Below are 17,347 nucleotides of genomic sequence, written 5' to 3'. Positions count from 1 at the left end.
CACCGCCGCCACCCTCAGCCGTCGGCGACGGCGACGGCGCTCGCCGTCCCCCTCCCCCTCTCATTCCCCACCTCGGCGCCCCTCCCTCTCCCCACCTCGTTGCCTCCCTCCCCTTCCCCACCTCGGCGCCCATCCTCCTCCCCACCTCGACAGCGCGGCGGATGAGCTCCAGGGCTCGGCGGCGACGTCAGCCAAAATACAATCTCAAATTTCTTTTCAGACATCCCCAAGAATCAACTACACACCAAGAACACACGCAGAAAGAAAGTGCAGTGAAATTAAAGAACGCGGCGGTGCGCGGAATAAAAGAACGCGGCGGCGGCGGCGACGATTTAACAGATATTCTAGGGCTTTTCTCCCCGCGGCGGCGATTTAACAGAAGTCGTCGAATCCACCGGAAATTTCAGGGCAGCGGCGCGGCGATTTAACAAATAGAAACTAGGGGTCTTCTCCCTGCGACTGGCGCCGCTGTCAGCCACGGCCGCCGCCTCGCCATCCCTTCTCTCCTCGCCTCTGCTCTCTCTCCTCTCTCATCTCCCAACGCACACACACAGACGGCCGCCTCTGATGCCCCTCGTCCCTCGCCCTCAAACTTCATTTTCCCGCGTCAATAGTCAACAGACCACCATCGTCGTTTGATTTCCGGAGGAGAGGTGGCGGTGCCGGCGTCTGGTGGCGTGTGGTGGCGGCAGCGGGTGGGGGAGAGAGGGGAGGAAGGGGGAAGAAGATGGTGTCACGATGGGGATTTTGTTTTGTTTTTTGTTTTGTTTTTTTTTTGTTATTTTTATTCCACATGTCAATAATAAGCCTAGGTGTCAATTTCCGGCTGCCACAGTGTTAATTCCGGCTGCCACATAATCAATTTCGGCGCCGGCGTGAAAAAAAACCGGTCATCGGACAAAAACCAGACAAAAAGGAAAGGTTAGGTATTTAAAAGAAGAAAAATAAAAAAAGGTGCAAAAACCAATTCCGTGGAAACGTTAGGAATTTACAGGCAATTAGCCCATGTTAATATAACTTTGTCGATGAAATTAGTATATATATTAAAAATATAATTTCAAATATTTTTTTTTATATTTGTGAATTATTTATTTATTATGATGCATCATACTTTATAATTATAATAAAGTATAATGCTAATTTTCATTATCAAATAATTATTAATTATTTAATAACTATAATTGTCATTACACTTTATACGTTGAAAATTTACGTTTTCAATCCATAATTTTGTTGAGTAATTGATGTCGTTTAATTTCGATACTCGCCGTGCATCGCACGGGAGATCGTTCTAGTGAACATTTAAATGCGAGTACGAAGTAGTTTCTTATGTGGTCCTAGCCCACTGGCCACCAGGTCCTCACTTAAGTGAAGTGACCCGGGTTCGATCCCTCTTGGGAGCGAATTGGAGATTGGAGATATAAGGTGGATTTTGGTGAATGGAGAGATAAGGTGGTTATTGGAGTGGATGGGGAACTAATTACTAACATCTAACATGACTTTGCCCGATCAAAAAAAAAAAAAAAAAAAAGTTTCTTATGTTATCGTTTTGTAATATGTGATGATCATATACTTGTATGAAAAATGACATTTTGTTAAAATTATATCATAGCAACTCATTGCCAGCTCAGAACTTAATGCAAACAAAGTAATTGATCTTTAAATTAAGATAGAAGGCAGAAAAATATAACTGATAAAAAGACAATTGTTGGAGAAAAAAAAATGTAGAAACTCAATTAATTTATGAATAATTGTTGCTATGAGGTATGAGTCTTTGCGATGTATATGGACCATGGTCCAATAAAAGCCCAAATGAAGTAATTGGTCCATGATAGAAATCAAGAAATATTTAATACTGTGTTTAAGGTCCATGTTACCCAAAGTCCATATAAACTGGTGAGAACCTTAAGAAAACATTTTTTATTTTAGCTCAAAGAAAAAAAAAAAAAGAATCTCTTGAATTTGCTTAAACATGTTAGAAATAAAGGGAGAAAAAAAGGAAAGAACTATGATCGGTGCTTGACAAAGAATAAATTAATAAATAACTTTATTCATTAATATAAAACCATGCTGAGAGTCTGGGATAACTAACACTTAATTACAAATTAAGTGTTGGTGATACATCATTTTCAACATACACATAACATTCAAACATACACAATTTTCAACACACACACACACACACACATTTTTAATGTAACATATAGCTAGACCAGCAGTTTGAGCACATTGACAAATTCACAAACTACCAAAACATAATACTAAATCCTACACAACTTGATAAACATATATTAATGAAGAAATTTCTGAAGAAGAGCTTCTTGGAGGAATTTATCGGAGAAGTCGAAGCGGGAGTGGGGTCCCGGAGGTGATCTAGGTGGTGGAGGTGACGGTAACGGTGGTCGGGAAATATTAATATTTCCCAATCTAGGTAGTGATATTATTGAATCATCACCGTCTAGTCCTTTAGAAAAGCACTTTCCTGTAACGCCAACATTATCTGCATAACCTAGAAACTAAAAAAAATTAAATAAAGATTTTAAGTTCAAAGAGCTAGCTTCATGTATATTTGCAAATTAAATGAAAACTCTTCTTATTGTGAGAACTGTAAAAACTAACTTATATGTTCAGTGAAATTGGTGTTGTATATCACGAATTCACGATACTTACAGTAGAGTTCTTGGTAGTTTTCACAATCAAGAAGATTCTCATTGTGAACCATGCATTGATTAAAAACAGTAAAGAATAGGAGAATATTAGTATTAATTTTCTTGAAATTAAAATAATAGTAAGTAATTAAAAAAAATAGAGAGGATGAGATTAACCTGGAAATTCTCTTGCATGGCTTGCAGATATGGCGGCGAAGATTGTTACAACTACAATCACTCTCGAGACAGACAACATCGTACTAATTATTAGTTGAAATATTGCCTTCACTTTAGATTTATATATAATAATTAGCGTGTTTAGCCGAGCTTATAAACTGTTTAGGAGATTATAAGCGTTCATTCAAAATATTTGGCCAAATTAAGCTCGTGAACAACTTTATAAACTCCTCAAAAATAATGTGTCTTCCAACCCAATTTTATTTTTTCATATTTTATCCAAAATAAGTAATTTATCCAAAAGAACGTGTAACAATATTACACGGCAGTTGTGAATCTTGTGATCCTTTTTATGAGTACTGCTACTTTTTGGTTTTGATATTTGGCTCTTAACCATTTTTTATAAGAGAAAATGAAATAAAACTAACCAAATCCAAAAGAGTGAACGATTCTAATAATTTTGAGAGTTAATTAAGAAGACTAAATTTACTATAAATTGCCTCATATATACTAAAAAGGCCGCTTAGGCACTTGTCTTGAGCCACTTCTTATTATATTTAATGATGCCATTTATACGTAGTGTTATTTGTATAATCGAATAATGTCAATTACAGACAGTGTCATTTGTATAACCAAATAGTGTCATTTACACGGTTCGGATCAGAATGCGGATTCGGGTCAGGAAATGGGTCAAGGTGCAACCTGATTGTACGGTACAACTGATTATACGCAAGACCAACTCCAATCTAAAACGCTCAACTAATTCTATTCTATTTGTTTATTTTTTCTCTTTATACCCTTGAAAACGCTCAACTCCAATCTAAAACGCTCAACATATAACCTTGAAAATTAGACGTGACAAAATATAGCCTCAAATATTATATTATATTCTATTTGTTTATTTTTTCTCTTTATACCCTCTATACTGCATGTCTAATTAATGCAACATAATGTTTTTTTTCGGTTTTTTACTATTGTTCCTTTTTTATCGTTTCCTGCTAACGTTTTTATTTTAGCCAAAAAGTTGTAAAAAGAGTATTAATTACTCAAATGAGAACTTAATAATTTTTCATGCATTATGATGAAAATTTTATACATATATGAGTATAAACTTTTTGTACAAGAGCAAAACTTCCAAATAATTCTTACTATATATTTTAGTTAATTAGTTGAGTATATAATAATCCTATATACAGTGGCGGAGCCAGGATTTTTTTTGGGGGGGGGCTGAACTGTTACGGGGGTTCGGGGGCGGTAGCCCCCGAAATTTTTTTTTTGGGGGCATTCAATACATTTTAGACATTTTTTACTAAAATACAAATATAATAATAATAATAACAACATTTTCATAGATAATATAGTTCAAAACATTTACTAAAATTTTTTTTGGGGGCATTCAATACATTTTAGACATTTTTTTACTAAAATTCAAATATAATAATAATAATAACAACATTTTCATAGATAATATAGTTCAAAACATTTACTAAATTTTTTTTTGAGGGCATTCAATACATTTTAGACATTTTTTTTTACTAAAATACAAATATAATAATAATAATAACAACATTTTCATAGATAATATAGTTCAAAACATTTACTAAATTTTTTTTGGGGGCATTCAATACATTTTAGACATTTTTTACTAAAATACAAATATAATAATAATAATAATAATAATAACAACATTTTCATAGATAATATAGTTCAAAACATTTTCATAGATAATATAGTTCAAAACATTTACTAAATTTTTTTTTGGGGGCATTCAATACATTTAGGCATTTTTTACTAAAATACAAATATAATAATAATAATAATAATAATAATAATAATAACATTTTCATAGATAATATAGTTCAACATTTACTAAATTTTTTTTTGGGGCATTCAATACATTTTAGACATTTTTTTTACTAAAATACAAATATAATAACAATAATAACAACATTTTTAGACATATTATAAATTTTTTTTTTTTTTTTTCAAAATTTGGGGGGGGGCTTCAGCCCCCCCGGGCACCCCCCTGGCTCCGCCCCTGCCTATATATATATATATATATATATATACATGCACGCACACACACACACACGTATCCGTCATTATTTTCATGCAATTTGGCATCAATGCAGAATTAAAAAAAATGTTTGGTGGTAATTTTAAAATTTCAATAAAGTATTTTTACTAGTATTATTCAATTCGATGATGAGTTCACACACGCATGCTATTTTGAAAGGGAAAATATATATATAAAAAATGAACTACTATACAATTTTAATCTAACATGAAACAGAGAGGCATCAACTCTGACCCACTCCCACTTATATACCAAAAATTAAACTAAACAAAACTTGCATTTGTTACAGAAGACATAAACTTGATCCCGCCAGCAAAAGAAATTCATACTCAACTAATTAAACAAACTGAACTCAACAGATGTATACATATATTAGAGCTAACTTCTAATTTTATTCAGAAAAATTCTGAATTTCAATGGAATTTGTGTATGAACAAATCTGCCTGGGTCCAGTGGCTGACTGCGGCGGCGGCGGCGCCGGCGCCGCGTCTTTTCCAAGATTAGTCGACGTTGAGTGGTGGTGCTCATCGTACCGTACACGTGGCACGTAATGACTGATCACCACTAGCCAGCGTGGCAAGGAATTGCAAGTAAGTAAACTGTCTCCTTTTATACTGTGAATATCATTTTCTGCATATAATTAATCACAAGCTAAAATTAATTTGGCTACAATGTTATCATGGTCCAAATTCACTACTCTGTGTGTGTGTGTGTGTGTGTGTGAGAGAGAGAGAGAGAAAGAGAGAGAGAGAGAGAGAGAGAGAGAGAGAGAGAGAGAGAGAGAGAGAGAGATAGAAACTAACCCAATATGTATTTTGCATCATCTGGAATATTTCTGGCCTGAATTCCAGCAATAGCAAAAATTGTTGATAGTGTTATAACCTTCAAAGCAAACATCATCTTCATTTTTAATTTCACAGGTTTTTCAGAAGTTTTTTATTTTAATTTTTTTTCCGTTTTATGTGAGAATTAGCAAAGGCATCTATATAGACAATGATGATATGGGAGTTTTGGTTAGTCAAGTTGGTTGTTCTTTCATTTTAAATTTCTGGGCAGGTGTGTATGGAGTGTTGACTAATATTATTCCGACATGTACGTCAAATATATCATATTCACACTATACTTTTAGAAATTGAAAACATATATATAGTTTTAACTTATTACTAATTTTCTTCACGCATTAATTTGACCTATTGCAACACACATGCACACTGAGTAGTAGATATTAATGAATATTTTTATTAAGGGGTTAATTAATGATAGTTCACAATTAAAATTTTTTAATTCTCGATTAGAGCTTTTTAATCTCTAATTAAAATTGAATTAGATGTGTAGGAGTTCATTAATCCCATGTAGTTTTCGAATTAATAGATGATGGGGGCGGACGCTGAAAAAACTCTTGATGTAATTGTAATTAGATTTGCCCTCCGTGCGATGCATGGAAAATGGTTTATAGTTTTGAAATTTTAAATTATATATAAAACTATATGAAGAGTGTATGTAGGGAACCTAAAATTATATGAACGTTGTAATCGCGTAAGGAACTTGAAATTATAAATTTTTAAATTTCGATAGCAATTATATATGTATATTAATTTTAAATCACCTGTTAAACTATTAAAATTTTACCCATTTTTTATTTCAATTTTTTTAGCTTATTATAATATATTTACATGGATGTACTTAAATTAATATTAAAAAGTTAATGACAGTTAATGAATGATTTTTTTTTTTTGTTATATGATGGTTAATTTTAGTAATATTATAATTTGGATTTTGCATAAATATGACATTAATTTTTCTACAATTCACAAAATTGCCATTCGAATTAATTCGAAATCAATTTCAAATTGGAAATTGCATTTTTAATATATTATAGATTATATATTTTTAAATATTGAGAAGGTAATACAATTTGATTGATGACGGATTTTTACGCGCCAATGAATACAAAATATTGATAACTTAATACTTCCTCGTCCGGTGACATGAATTTTGATAAAAAATTATTGTGTATTTGATGAATGAAGAATGAGTCATATAAAAAGTGAAGATGGGAGATTGTAAGGGTATTTGTTTTCAAAAATAAGTTAGGAAGATGTTTTAGGGACAGATCAAAATAAAAAGAAAGGAAGATATTTAAGGAACGACTAATTAATTGAATATTTTACTTCACTAATTTATCAAGACACACTGACCTACTCCACTTATTTCAACTACACAAACTAAAAAGCCTTTCATACTCAGACATTTATATATATATATATATATATATCATCGGCAGACACAGCAAGCAAGAAGTGGAGGGGGGCTTAAGCCCCCACTAAAGATTTTTCAAAAATACAATTGCTACCAGTTAAGTATCAAAGAAGTGGAGGGGGCTAGTAGTACTATATAAGAGCTAAGTTTTATTCTTTATTGAGAATATGTAGATTGAGAGGAATATTTCTGTATGAATAAAGCTGCCGCGGTCCAGAGTCTGGCTGCGGCGGCGGCGGCGGCGGTGGGTCGTCTTTGCCAAGATCAGGCGGAGTTGAGTGGTGCTTATCACACCGTACACGTGGCATGTAATGGCCGATTCCGATTAGCCAGCGTGGCATATGCATGGAATCCCGATTGGTAAATAAAGTTTCAGTTTCTCCTTTGATGCTATCGACATCATGATCATCTGCAAAATCACAATAATTATAGTATTAAATTAATTTGGTTACGTTATCATGTTTCAAATTCACTGTGATGTATGTTTTGGTGAGAGAGAGAGAGAGAGAGAGAAGATATTAACCCAATATGTTTTTCGAATATCCTGGAACATTTCTGGCCTGAATTGCAGCAGCAGCAAGAATTGTAACTAGTGTTATAACTTTCAAACTAAACATCATCTTCATCTTTAAGAGGAATTTAATTTAAGACTTTTTTCTTTCTGTATATATATATATATATATATATATATATATATATATATATATATATTTTCTGTGGGATCGATGCTAACTCTTAAAGTGTGATGGGCATTTATATAGAGAGTGATGAGATCACTGTACATCTACGTTGTTCGTTAATTAATATATTAGTCAATTTTGTTGTTATTTCGTTTAAAATTTCTGGGCAGGTATGTATGAAGCGTTGATAATTAAGAATACATATATATAATTAAGAACTAATGTATTTGACTAAGCTTATATATTTTAAAGAGCTTATAAGCTCCAATCTTGGAGATTATAAGATGTTACAAGAGCTAGTAATTAAAAGCTTATAAGTTGTTAAAGTGTTTGGATAATTGAACTTATAAAGAATTTTTAGTTAGAATGAGAAAATCGAAGAGAGATGAAACTAGAATGATATATGATTAAAATAAATTAAAAATCATAATTGAGTTATTTTTGTAGAATGAGTATTACTTATAAGATAATGAAAAAATAAGTTGGGGGTAGAGAAACTTAATTATTTTTTGGGAGCTTATAAGTTCTTGAAGCTTATTTTTATAGCTTATATATAAGCTTTTTGGGAACTTATTTTGCCAAACACTTTAAAGACGCTTATAAGCACCTAAACAACTTATAAGCTGTTTTAAAGTGCTTATAATAATTAAGCTCACCCGAACACCCTATATACATGAGTACGAGGGTTTTTTAGGACAATAAATTAGGTTGATTTGAAAATTAGGACAAAAACTTTTAGACTTGTAAAAATAGAACACTAATTTTTTTCAGAGTAAAAATAGGACACTAATTAATAAGTGTTGCACCCGCAGGACATTTCTCGGCCAATTATCGGCCGAAAAATGTCCTATTTTTACGACGCATATTAATTAGTGTCCTATTTTACTCAAAAAAAAAAATTAGTGTCCTATTTTTACAAGTCCGAAAGTTTTTGTCCTAATTTCCAAATTAAGTATAAGTTATTGTCCTAAAAAATCATTTGACTCCTATATACATATATAGACATTTAATAATTTAATTTCATTCCATTGGTTGGACCCCTTCTAGTCTCTACAGGAAAAAATTGTATCCAAGAATTGACTAATATTGGTATAATTGCTCTATATATTGACTCATTGATCAATACTATTATATGTACACACTACACACTCATACTCATAGATTTTTATGTTGACCGACGGAATTTCTTACTATATATATAGACTACAATATTATTTTTGAAATTGTAATCTAGTTAATATAAAAAAAATTTCGTACATATATACATAATAGTTGGATAAAAAAATCGCAATCTATATGTATATGCTTGGATTTTTTTTCAAAAAATCATATTACTATTAGAGTATAGAGAACTACAAGAAAACACGCGTTTAACGACCGAAAATTTCGGTCGTTAATTTTGCGGCCTTAACGATCGATTTACGACCGTTTAACGACCAATTTTATTTTTTATTTATTTTTTATTTTTTAACGACCGAAAATTCGGTCGCTAATTATTTTTTTTATATTTTAATATTTAATTTTTTTTAACGACCGAATTTTCGGTCGTAAAAATTATTTTTTTATATTTGAATTGTTTTTTTAATTTTAACGACCGAAAATTCGGTCGTTAATATAGTATTTTTTTATTTTTTTTATTAAAAAATTATTTTTTTTTAAAAAAAATAATTTTTTTAACGACCGAATTATTCGGTCGTTAATATTATTTTTTTTATTTTTTTTAATTTTTTTATTTTATTTATTTTTTTAATATTTTTTAAATAAAAATATATTTTTTTTAAAGACCGAATTTTTCGGTCGTTAAAATTATTTTTATTAATTTTTTATTTTTTTATATTTTTTATTTATTTATTTTATTTATTAACGACCGAATAATCGGTCGTTAATTTTATTTTTTCAATTTTAAAAATTTTAAATTTCGTTTTTATTTTTATTTTTTATTTATTTTTATTTTTTGATTATATATAAATATATATATAAATATTTAATTTTCTATTTAATTATTTTTTTATTAATTTTCTATTTAATTATTTTTTTTCAAATTATAGAGAATATTTTGAAAATGATTGTTATTTTCATAATATTATTCTATAAAAATAGATAATATTGATTATTAATAAAAATGTGATATTATTTGCAAATAATAATAAATTATTAGATTTATTATAATAAATTATTAGACTTATTATAATAAATTATTAGACTTATTAGATTTCTAAATTATTAGATTCATTATTTTCAAAATATTAATAATTTTATTATTTTAAAATAATAAAATTATTTTTCAAATATTAATTTTATTAATATTGATTATTTGATTTAATATTGATTTTGTTGTATATTTGATTGTTATTTTTCATACTCATATTTTCTTTTCTTTTTTTAATTACGATAATATTATTTTTTTATTATTTTAAATTCGATCGTATATTTATCGTCAATGTTTCGGCGACACCACAAATCTTAGTTATTATCTCGATATATTATAAGGTTATGAATGATTAATGATATTTTATATTGAATTAGAGTTTAAATGAATTAATAGGTACTATATATATCAATAATACGAGTGTTCTCTATTGGTGACTACTCGAAAGGAACTTCAAGGTTAAGCGTGCTTGACTTAGAGCACAAGTAAGATGGGTGACCTACTGGAAAGTTCGTCAAATGATATGCAATTAAGGTCAAAATACATTGGAAATACACTAAAAATACTTGTGGGATACAAAGATATAAAAAAAAATATATATATTTTTTTCGAAAAAAAAATATTTATTTTATTTATATTTTTTTTATTTATATTTTTTATTTTTTTTCTCTTTTTAACGACCGAAATTTCGGTCGTTAAAAATAAAAAATCGGTCGTTAAATTTAACAACCGAAAAAATGGTCGTTAAAACTCGGGCGACGATGTAAACAACGACCGAAAAAAACGGTCGTTAAATCGGTCGTTAAAAATATTAACGACTGATTTTTGGGTTTTAACGACCGAAATTTCGGTCGTTAGAGCCGCATTTTCTTGTAAAGCTCAAATTTAAAGTAGTGATAAATTGATTGGTGTTGACAACAAAAACTAATCCAACATTAATTACGTATAAAATTCGGAGTCATGTCATTCATGCATATATAAAAACATGGTGAAGACTGAAGTAAATACAAAAATATTACTGTAACAACCAAAGACTCAAGACTTTACCTACCGCGGGGCATGCATGAAATTAATTAATAGTTTGCTACATTACCAAGTCGTACTAATTTAAATTTTCCCATTATACAAATATTCTGCCACTTACATCATAATTAATATTCTCAATAATATATACTGTAATCAAACAAAGTTTGTATATTGCAATTGATCATGAAGATTCAATAAAACTTCAAGATTAATAGACAATGAAACACAACTCAGTTACTCAGTTAATAAGACGTTTTTTCTTCGACCAATAAATTGAAGATTCGAGTCATCAATGAAGCAATTAAACAGGGAACATTATCCATCATCTTTTCAAAAAGAAAAGAACTCCAAGATTGAACTTTATACCACGTTACACAACTCATCAGCTTAACAGCCATAAAAACCAAAATTTTAAATTGGTTTAGCTAATAGCTACTAATAAACTAATCGATCGACTCCAATTCTATTAAAATTGTTAACTAATTTTTGGCAATATTTTTGTCAATTGTCGTTGCCCAAGGAATTTCCCGCTCTCAATTATGAATAAATCAAAGCAAAATTAAATGAATAGGAAAAATTAAATTAAAAAAAAGGCAACGCAAATGACTAATTATGTACATAATATAAGCATTAATTGTGTTTTATATATGTCCTCAACTTTTAGCATATTTCAAAAAATATTTTCAACTTTCGTTTTCTATACAAAATCTTTCAACTTTCAGCGTTTTAAATTCCAAAAAATGTCTCAAAATACAAAATACGGTGACTGAATCACGAGTCACCAAGCTCACTCTATTCTTAGGTGTAATTTTTTTTCCCACCCACACAATAAAACGACGTCCTTCTACTAAAAAAAAAAACATGATTAACCCCATACATCCAAGTTTAATTTTTTTTAAACCACTATTTTAGGACAATTTATAAAGAGGCCATTTATTTTATATAGATATGCAGAATTGGGTCATTTCATTTTAATTTTAGCGTTCGTGGCCACATTTGGGCCCAGTTCGGCGTCTATGGCTCATGTTAAGTGCTAAGTAGCCTAATTGTGCCTAAGTGTGGCCCATAAACACTGAATTTTAAAATAAATATATCTCAACTCTTTAAGTTCGCTAAAATTTAACCCATATTGCATGCATTTAGATACATAATAACTAACGCTTAAGATCAATGACTTGGTTCATAAATATATACTAAGGTTGTGTTCGTTTTGATTGATAAATTTTTCGTGAGAAAAAGAGGGATAACAAAAAAAATTCCCTTTAAATCCTTTCCATCTTTTCAATTGTTTTATGCAAAATAGAATTCTACCCTTTCTCATTGCTCATTTTTCACTCTAAAGAGGGATAATATTATCCCTCTATATTTTGTGTGATGATATATCCTTCTTTGAAGTGAAAATGTGGGGTGCGAAATGGTAGAATTATCTTTTATAGAAAATGAGGGGGAGAAAGAAGGAATTTAAAGGGAGGGATTTTTGTTATCCCTCACTTTTCTCATGCTAAATTTATGGGTTAATTACTTAATTGCACCAAAATACACGAACTTTAGTCACTTTTTTATTTTGCACACGAACTTTAAAATTTACATTTTAAATCATGAACTTTGCAACTCGTTCAATTTTTCCATAATTGTTTACCCCTTTTGTATAATGCCCTAATTAGAAGATTAATTTGAGTAAAAACTTTAAAACGACGCCGTTTAACAGCAATACGATGTAGTTTAATTATCCAATGTCGAAACAACATCTTTTTTTTTTTACTAAGACACATGTATATACATGTGATATATTAAATGTACACGTCGGATAATAGGACGCTGTAATTGAATTTTATGGGAAAAATGAAAGAGCTGCAAATTAAGTTCATGATTTAAAATATAATTTTTAAAGTTTGTGTGCAAAATGAAAAAGTCACTAAATTAAATTCCTGTATTTTGATGCAATTAACCCTAAATTTATAAACCAATAAGAATACACCCTAAAACTTTAACACTTTCATATATATATATATATATATATATATATATATATATATATATATATATATATATTCATGTAATATCAAGCCTATACAACTTTCCATAATTTTCAACTAGACATATTCAATTTAACATGTACATACGATAGCTAGTCCAACATGAGTTTGAACTTTCCATACCTCATTTATTTTTATTTCTGTACATAGACAGATAAAACCACAAAAACATTAACCTACACGCATATATGAGGCAATTCCTACACGAGTAGGAAATATTGGACAAATTAAAACTTGAGAATTGGGTCATCTTCACTCGAACATCTGAGGTAATTTCTTGAAGGAGGGCATTTCAATTTCATCGGGAGAAATGCTGGCATGGGGTCCCGGAGGTGACTTAGGTGGTGGAGGTGGTGGCAACGCTGGCCGGAAAACATTATCCGCTCCACCGGATTTTATTGAGCCGTCGCGGTCTAGCCCTTTAGAGAAGCACTTTCTCATAATGGCAAAAAACCCTAATATCTGACTATCTTGAAATGAAGTTTTTTCATTGCTAGTTAGACCATCATCTGCATAATCTAGAAATTTGGAAAAATTGATCAGGATTATTAATTCACAAGCTTCAGAAAAATAACAGTATTATTCGCTTGAAAATAATAATATTTAGAGATTAATTACCTGGAATATATCTGGCATGGGCTCCAGCAATGGTGACGAAGATTGTTACAACTGCAATTACTCTCAAGACAGACAACATCGTACCTAGTTGTTGGAATCCTTACAACGAGGTGTAACTATATATTGGCAATCATTATAGGATTTATACTAATATGATTAATGTGTTAGGTTGGTTTGGTAATTATATACTAGTATATATATAGCAATAATTAATAGACGGCAGGCATCGACAGTTGACGTGAGCTATATACATATATATGCTAATTAAGATATTAGGTTGCTTATATTTAGTTGATTTATGTTCAATTATTCTCTTGTTTTTGGCACGGGATTATGTTATAATTAAGGCCTTACTCTATTAGGAGTAGGATTCTAGTTGGTCTTATGGCCCATATAAATATTAATTGGGATATTGTTTGTGAAATATTGACCAATCCAATATTCAACTCGTGTAGAGACTCAAACAGAAATTCGTGCAGAAAAATAAAGAACACAAGAACATCAAAGTTGGTTATCCATTTCAGTGATAAAACACCTACGTCTGGGGGGCCACACCCAAGGTAAATTATCCACTAGTGATGATAAGATATACAAAGGACTTACACGCGAAGAGTCATTTTTCCTAGCCTATATATCTTCCCAAACCTCCACCAAGATGAATAATTGAGAGGAAATTAACAACTCACTCCCTAAACTTGAATGCTACACATTCAACGCTTAAACCCAACAAATAAACTTACTCCAACAGGCTGGAGCAAGGAATCGAATAAATAACACCCCAATGCTTACAATGAAGAAAATAAGCGACAAACTAGAACACACTTACATGTAGTGTATGCCATGAACAAAACCCACGAAAATACTCTCAAAAAGCAGTAGAGTAGCACGAAAATCAGCAGCCAATTAAAGGTCCTCTTCGTCTTCAATATATAGCCAAACCCTAGAAGTTGTCAAGCTCAAGTAGGACTCTTAAGATGATACTTGCGGTACATATTAGGGTTCTCTGAAGCCCTAGGCCAAAAGACTCCAACTCCATCTGAAGATTCGATTGATATATATCCAGAGATAAATATTTCCAACTCTATCCCAAAAACCTGCAAGATAAGGCTTTTTAAGTGTCTTCAGCAAACTTATAACATTGGAAGCAACTCATCGAGCAACAGTTCTAATCCAGGCATGTAGAACTTATGAAGACACTCGTTCTAGGCTATGACAAACACCTAGAATATTTTCATACTCTAACAGTTTGCTCAGTTATCAATCAAAGTGATATATTGTTCTATATGTTAAGAGTGATTATTAGTCTAGATAGATAAAAATAGTATAGTCTAATTCATTGTTTACTAAGATGCATTGAAACTTTACCTTTTAAGAGCGTTAAGGTGGATTGAATTTTAAGAGCGTTTACTTTTTAGGAATAGTCTAGATAGATAAAAATACTATAGTCTAAGTCATTGTTTACTGATGGATTAATGAAACTTTGATATATCCCAAATTCGTAATATGATCATGATAATTTCTATCATTTGAGCTGATTTTGCTTGATTCATATCACATTAATAAAATAGTTAGAATGGAGAAATTCTAATAATGAGGATAAACATATATGGGAATATGCACTCATATTGTCATATTGAGCAATGAATCTCAATTTTTGGTTACCCATATGAAAGACATAAATTATGGTCATTTTTTACAATTTCGGTCCAAAATACCCTTGCCCGCGCGCCCCTTCTCTCCCTCGCTCACTGCCCCGTTGATAATTGGCACTAATAGTGCTATTTGTACCAACTGTCAGCAGCCACGCCTCTCTTCGCGGCCGTGCCCTTTCTCTTGGAACAATTGGTACTAATTTTGCCAAGTGTACTTAATGAATGACACAATTGGTACTAATAGTGCCATTTGTACCAACTGCCAGCGGCTGCGGAAAGCCAGCGGCCGCACTCTTTCTTTTGTCACAATTGGCACTAATTGTGCCAAGTGTACCTAATGAATGACACAATTGGCACTAATAGTGCCATTTCTACCATCATAACCCGCGAGCCCAACCCTCACGCGTAACCCTAACTCAGTCCGCCTAATTAAGGGCAAAATAGTCCTAAAACGTAAAAAATGATCAAAATTTATATTTTTTAGATGAGTGGCCAAATATTGAGTTTCTTCATCAATATGATCCTATCTCACAAGTTACTCTATACATATTTTATCAATCATGCTACATAATTAAATTGAATTTGGTTCTTAACCATTCTTGTTACTGAAAATGACAACTAACCACTTCAAAAAAACAAATGAAATCACTTTGAGTGTCAATTATTTAAAAGGATAAAATTGTAATTTTTTTTGATAAATTACATAAGTAAATAAAGTAAAATTCAAAGACCGCGCGACGAAAAACTCGAACCTAAGACCTCAGATCTTGGGCATTATATAATCTCTCCTACCACTAGACTAACACATCCACACCTAAAATTGTAATTCTGCTTGTGCTCAAATACTGCTACACTATATAAGAATCAAATAAGCTACATCGAATGAGCTTCAATCGAACCAAGATTAATTAATGAAAAATGACGACTACCACTTTCAATAAATAAATGAAATAACTTGAGTGTTGATTAATTAAAAGACTAAAATATTTCTGATCGTATATCTTATGCTCTATTATATACTATTTTACTCCACAACACATACACGCTTAATAAAAAAATAAAAAAATATATGGAGCAAGTTGGCTCGCAACGATTAGTTATTGAAAGGAGCTGCATTGGGCAGGTGGAGGGAGAAATATCAAATTCATTCTAATTAAAAATGATAAAATCGAATCTTAGTCATTTTGATTAGGGGTGTAAACGAACCAAGCCGTTTGCGAACTATTCGGGGCTCGGCTCGAAAAAAGCTCGTTCGAAATTCGTTCGTTTTCTAAACGAGCCGAACTCGAGCCCAAATCCGAGCTCGATAAAATTATCGAGCCGAACTCGAGCCTGTGCATGTTCGGCTCGAACTTATTCGCGAATAGGCTCACGAATACGTTCGCGAATAAGTTCATTAAATAATAATTTTATATATTTTATTTGTTAAATAATAAAAATAATACTCATAATTAAAAAATTACTATTAACTTGATAAATTATCTATTTGTTAAAAATAAATTATAAATTATGATTCATAAATAGTCTAGCAATATATGAACTAATATATATTTTTTTTATTTTAATGAAACCTTAAAATATAAATAATTCGAACCAAGCTCGAATTCGAGCTTGAAATTCGAGCCGAGCTCGAGCTCGAGATAAACGAATAATTAACGAGCCGAATTCGAACCAAACTCGAGCTTGGTATTTTATAAGCGAGCCGAACTCGAGCTCGTTTTTAAGCTCGAATTCGAGCTCGAGCCGAACTCGAACCGAACCAAATCTTCACGAACCGAGCCCGAGCCTGAAGGTATTCGGCTCGGCTCGATTCGTATACAGCCCTAATTTTGATTAATTAGTGGAAAAGAAAAGTAGTCGCACTTATACGGTGAGTTAGAAATTTTTATATTGAAAGAAAAAGAAAAAATCTAAAAATGAAACCTGAAAACACAGAGACGCTGACTCAAGGCAGGGCCGGCCCTGCTTTATTTTTAGTGGGGCAAATATTGGCCCAAGTATTAATACCCTAGTAAAAAAAAAATT

At 31.3% G+C, this 17,347-nt stretch overlaps 2 protein-coding genes and 2 long non-coding RNA genes across 4 annotated transcripts; all 4 read right to left on the bottom strand.

Annotated features, from left to right (window-relative positions):
* Positions 1–2,032: 2,032 nt before the first annotated feature.
* LOC130988044 (uncharacterized) lies at positions 2,033–3,974 on the bottom strand. Its single transcript, XR_009089958.1, has 2 exons — positions 2,826–3,974; positions 2,033–2,509 (listed from the first exon to the last, which is right to left on the bottom strand). It is a non-coding gene; the product is annotated as an uncharacterized LOC130988044 (long non-coding RNA).
* Positions 3,975–5,052: 1,078 nt separating this feature from the next.
* On the bottom strand, positions 5,053–6,847 carry LOC130988043 (uncharacterized). Its single transcript, XR_009089957.1, has 2 exons — positions 5,706–6,847; positions 5,053–5,532 (listed from the first exon to the last, which is right to left on the bottom strand). It is a non-coding gene; the product is annotated as an uncharacterized LOC130988043 (long non-coding RNA).
* Positions 6,848–7,044: 197 nt separating this feature from the next.
* Positions 7,045–7,887, bottom strand: LOC130988042 (uncharacterized). The gene is made up of 2 exons (XM_057911787.1): positions 7,685–7,887; positions 7,045–7,570 (listed from the first exon to the last, which is right to left on the bottom strand). The coding sequence occupies exons 1-2, from the start codon at positions 7,785–7,787 to the stop codon at positions 7,311–7,313; spliced, it is 363 nt and encodes a 120-aa protein (XP_057767770.1). The 5' UTR covers positions 7,788–7,887; the 3' UTR covers positions 7,045–7,310.
* Positions 7,888–13,099: 5,212 nt separating this feature from the next.
* Positions 13,100–13,836, bottom strand: LOC130988041 (uncharacterized). Its single transcript, XM_057911786.1, has 2 exons — positions 13,671–13,836; positions 13,100–13,570 (listed from the first exon to the last, which is right to left on the bottom strand). The coding sequence occupies exons 1-2, from the start codon at positions 13,747–13,749 to the stop codon at positions 13,305–13,307; spliced, it is 345 nt and encodes a 114-aa protein (XP_057767769.1). The 5' UTR covers positions 13,750–13,836; the 3' UTR covers positions 13,100–13,304.
* Between the last annotated feature and the right edge of the window lie 3,511 nt (positions 13,837–17,347).

The sequence above is a fragment of the Salvia miltiorrhiza genome, chromosome 6 (genome assembly GCF_028751815.1).
Source record: "Salvia miltiorrhiza cultivar Shanhuang (shh) chromosome 6, IMPLAD_Smil_shh, whole genome shotgun sequence".
NCBI classification, from domain to species: domain Eukaryota; kingdom Viridiplantae; phylum Streptophyta; class Magnoliopsida; order Lamiales; family Lamiaceae; genus Salvia; species Salvia miltiorrhiza.
The sequence above is the reverse complement of the archived record's forward strand: the minus strand, read 5'-3'. Positions and strand labels throughout refer to the sequence as shown.

Excerpts from the sequence above, each read along its gene's own strand:
- LOC130988042 (XM_057911787.1), bottom strand. The coding sequence starts at position 7,787 with ATGAAGATGATGTTTAGTTTGAAAGTTATAACACTAGTTACAATTCTT. Across the intron at positions 7,571-7,684 it reads ATATTCGAAAAACATATTGG|ATGATCATGATGTCGATAGC; the intron begins GTTAATATCTTC and ends GTGATTTTGCAG.
- LOC130988041 (XM_057911786.1), bottom strand. The coding sequence starts at position 13,749 with ATGTTGTCTGTCTTGAGAGTAATTGCAGTTGTAACAATCTTCGTCACC. Across the intron at positions 13,571-13,670 it reads CCATGCCAGATATATTCCAG|ATTATGCAGATGATGGTCTA; the intron begins GTAATTAATCTC and ends CCAAATTTCTAG.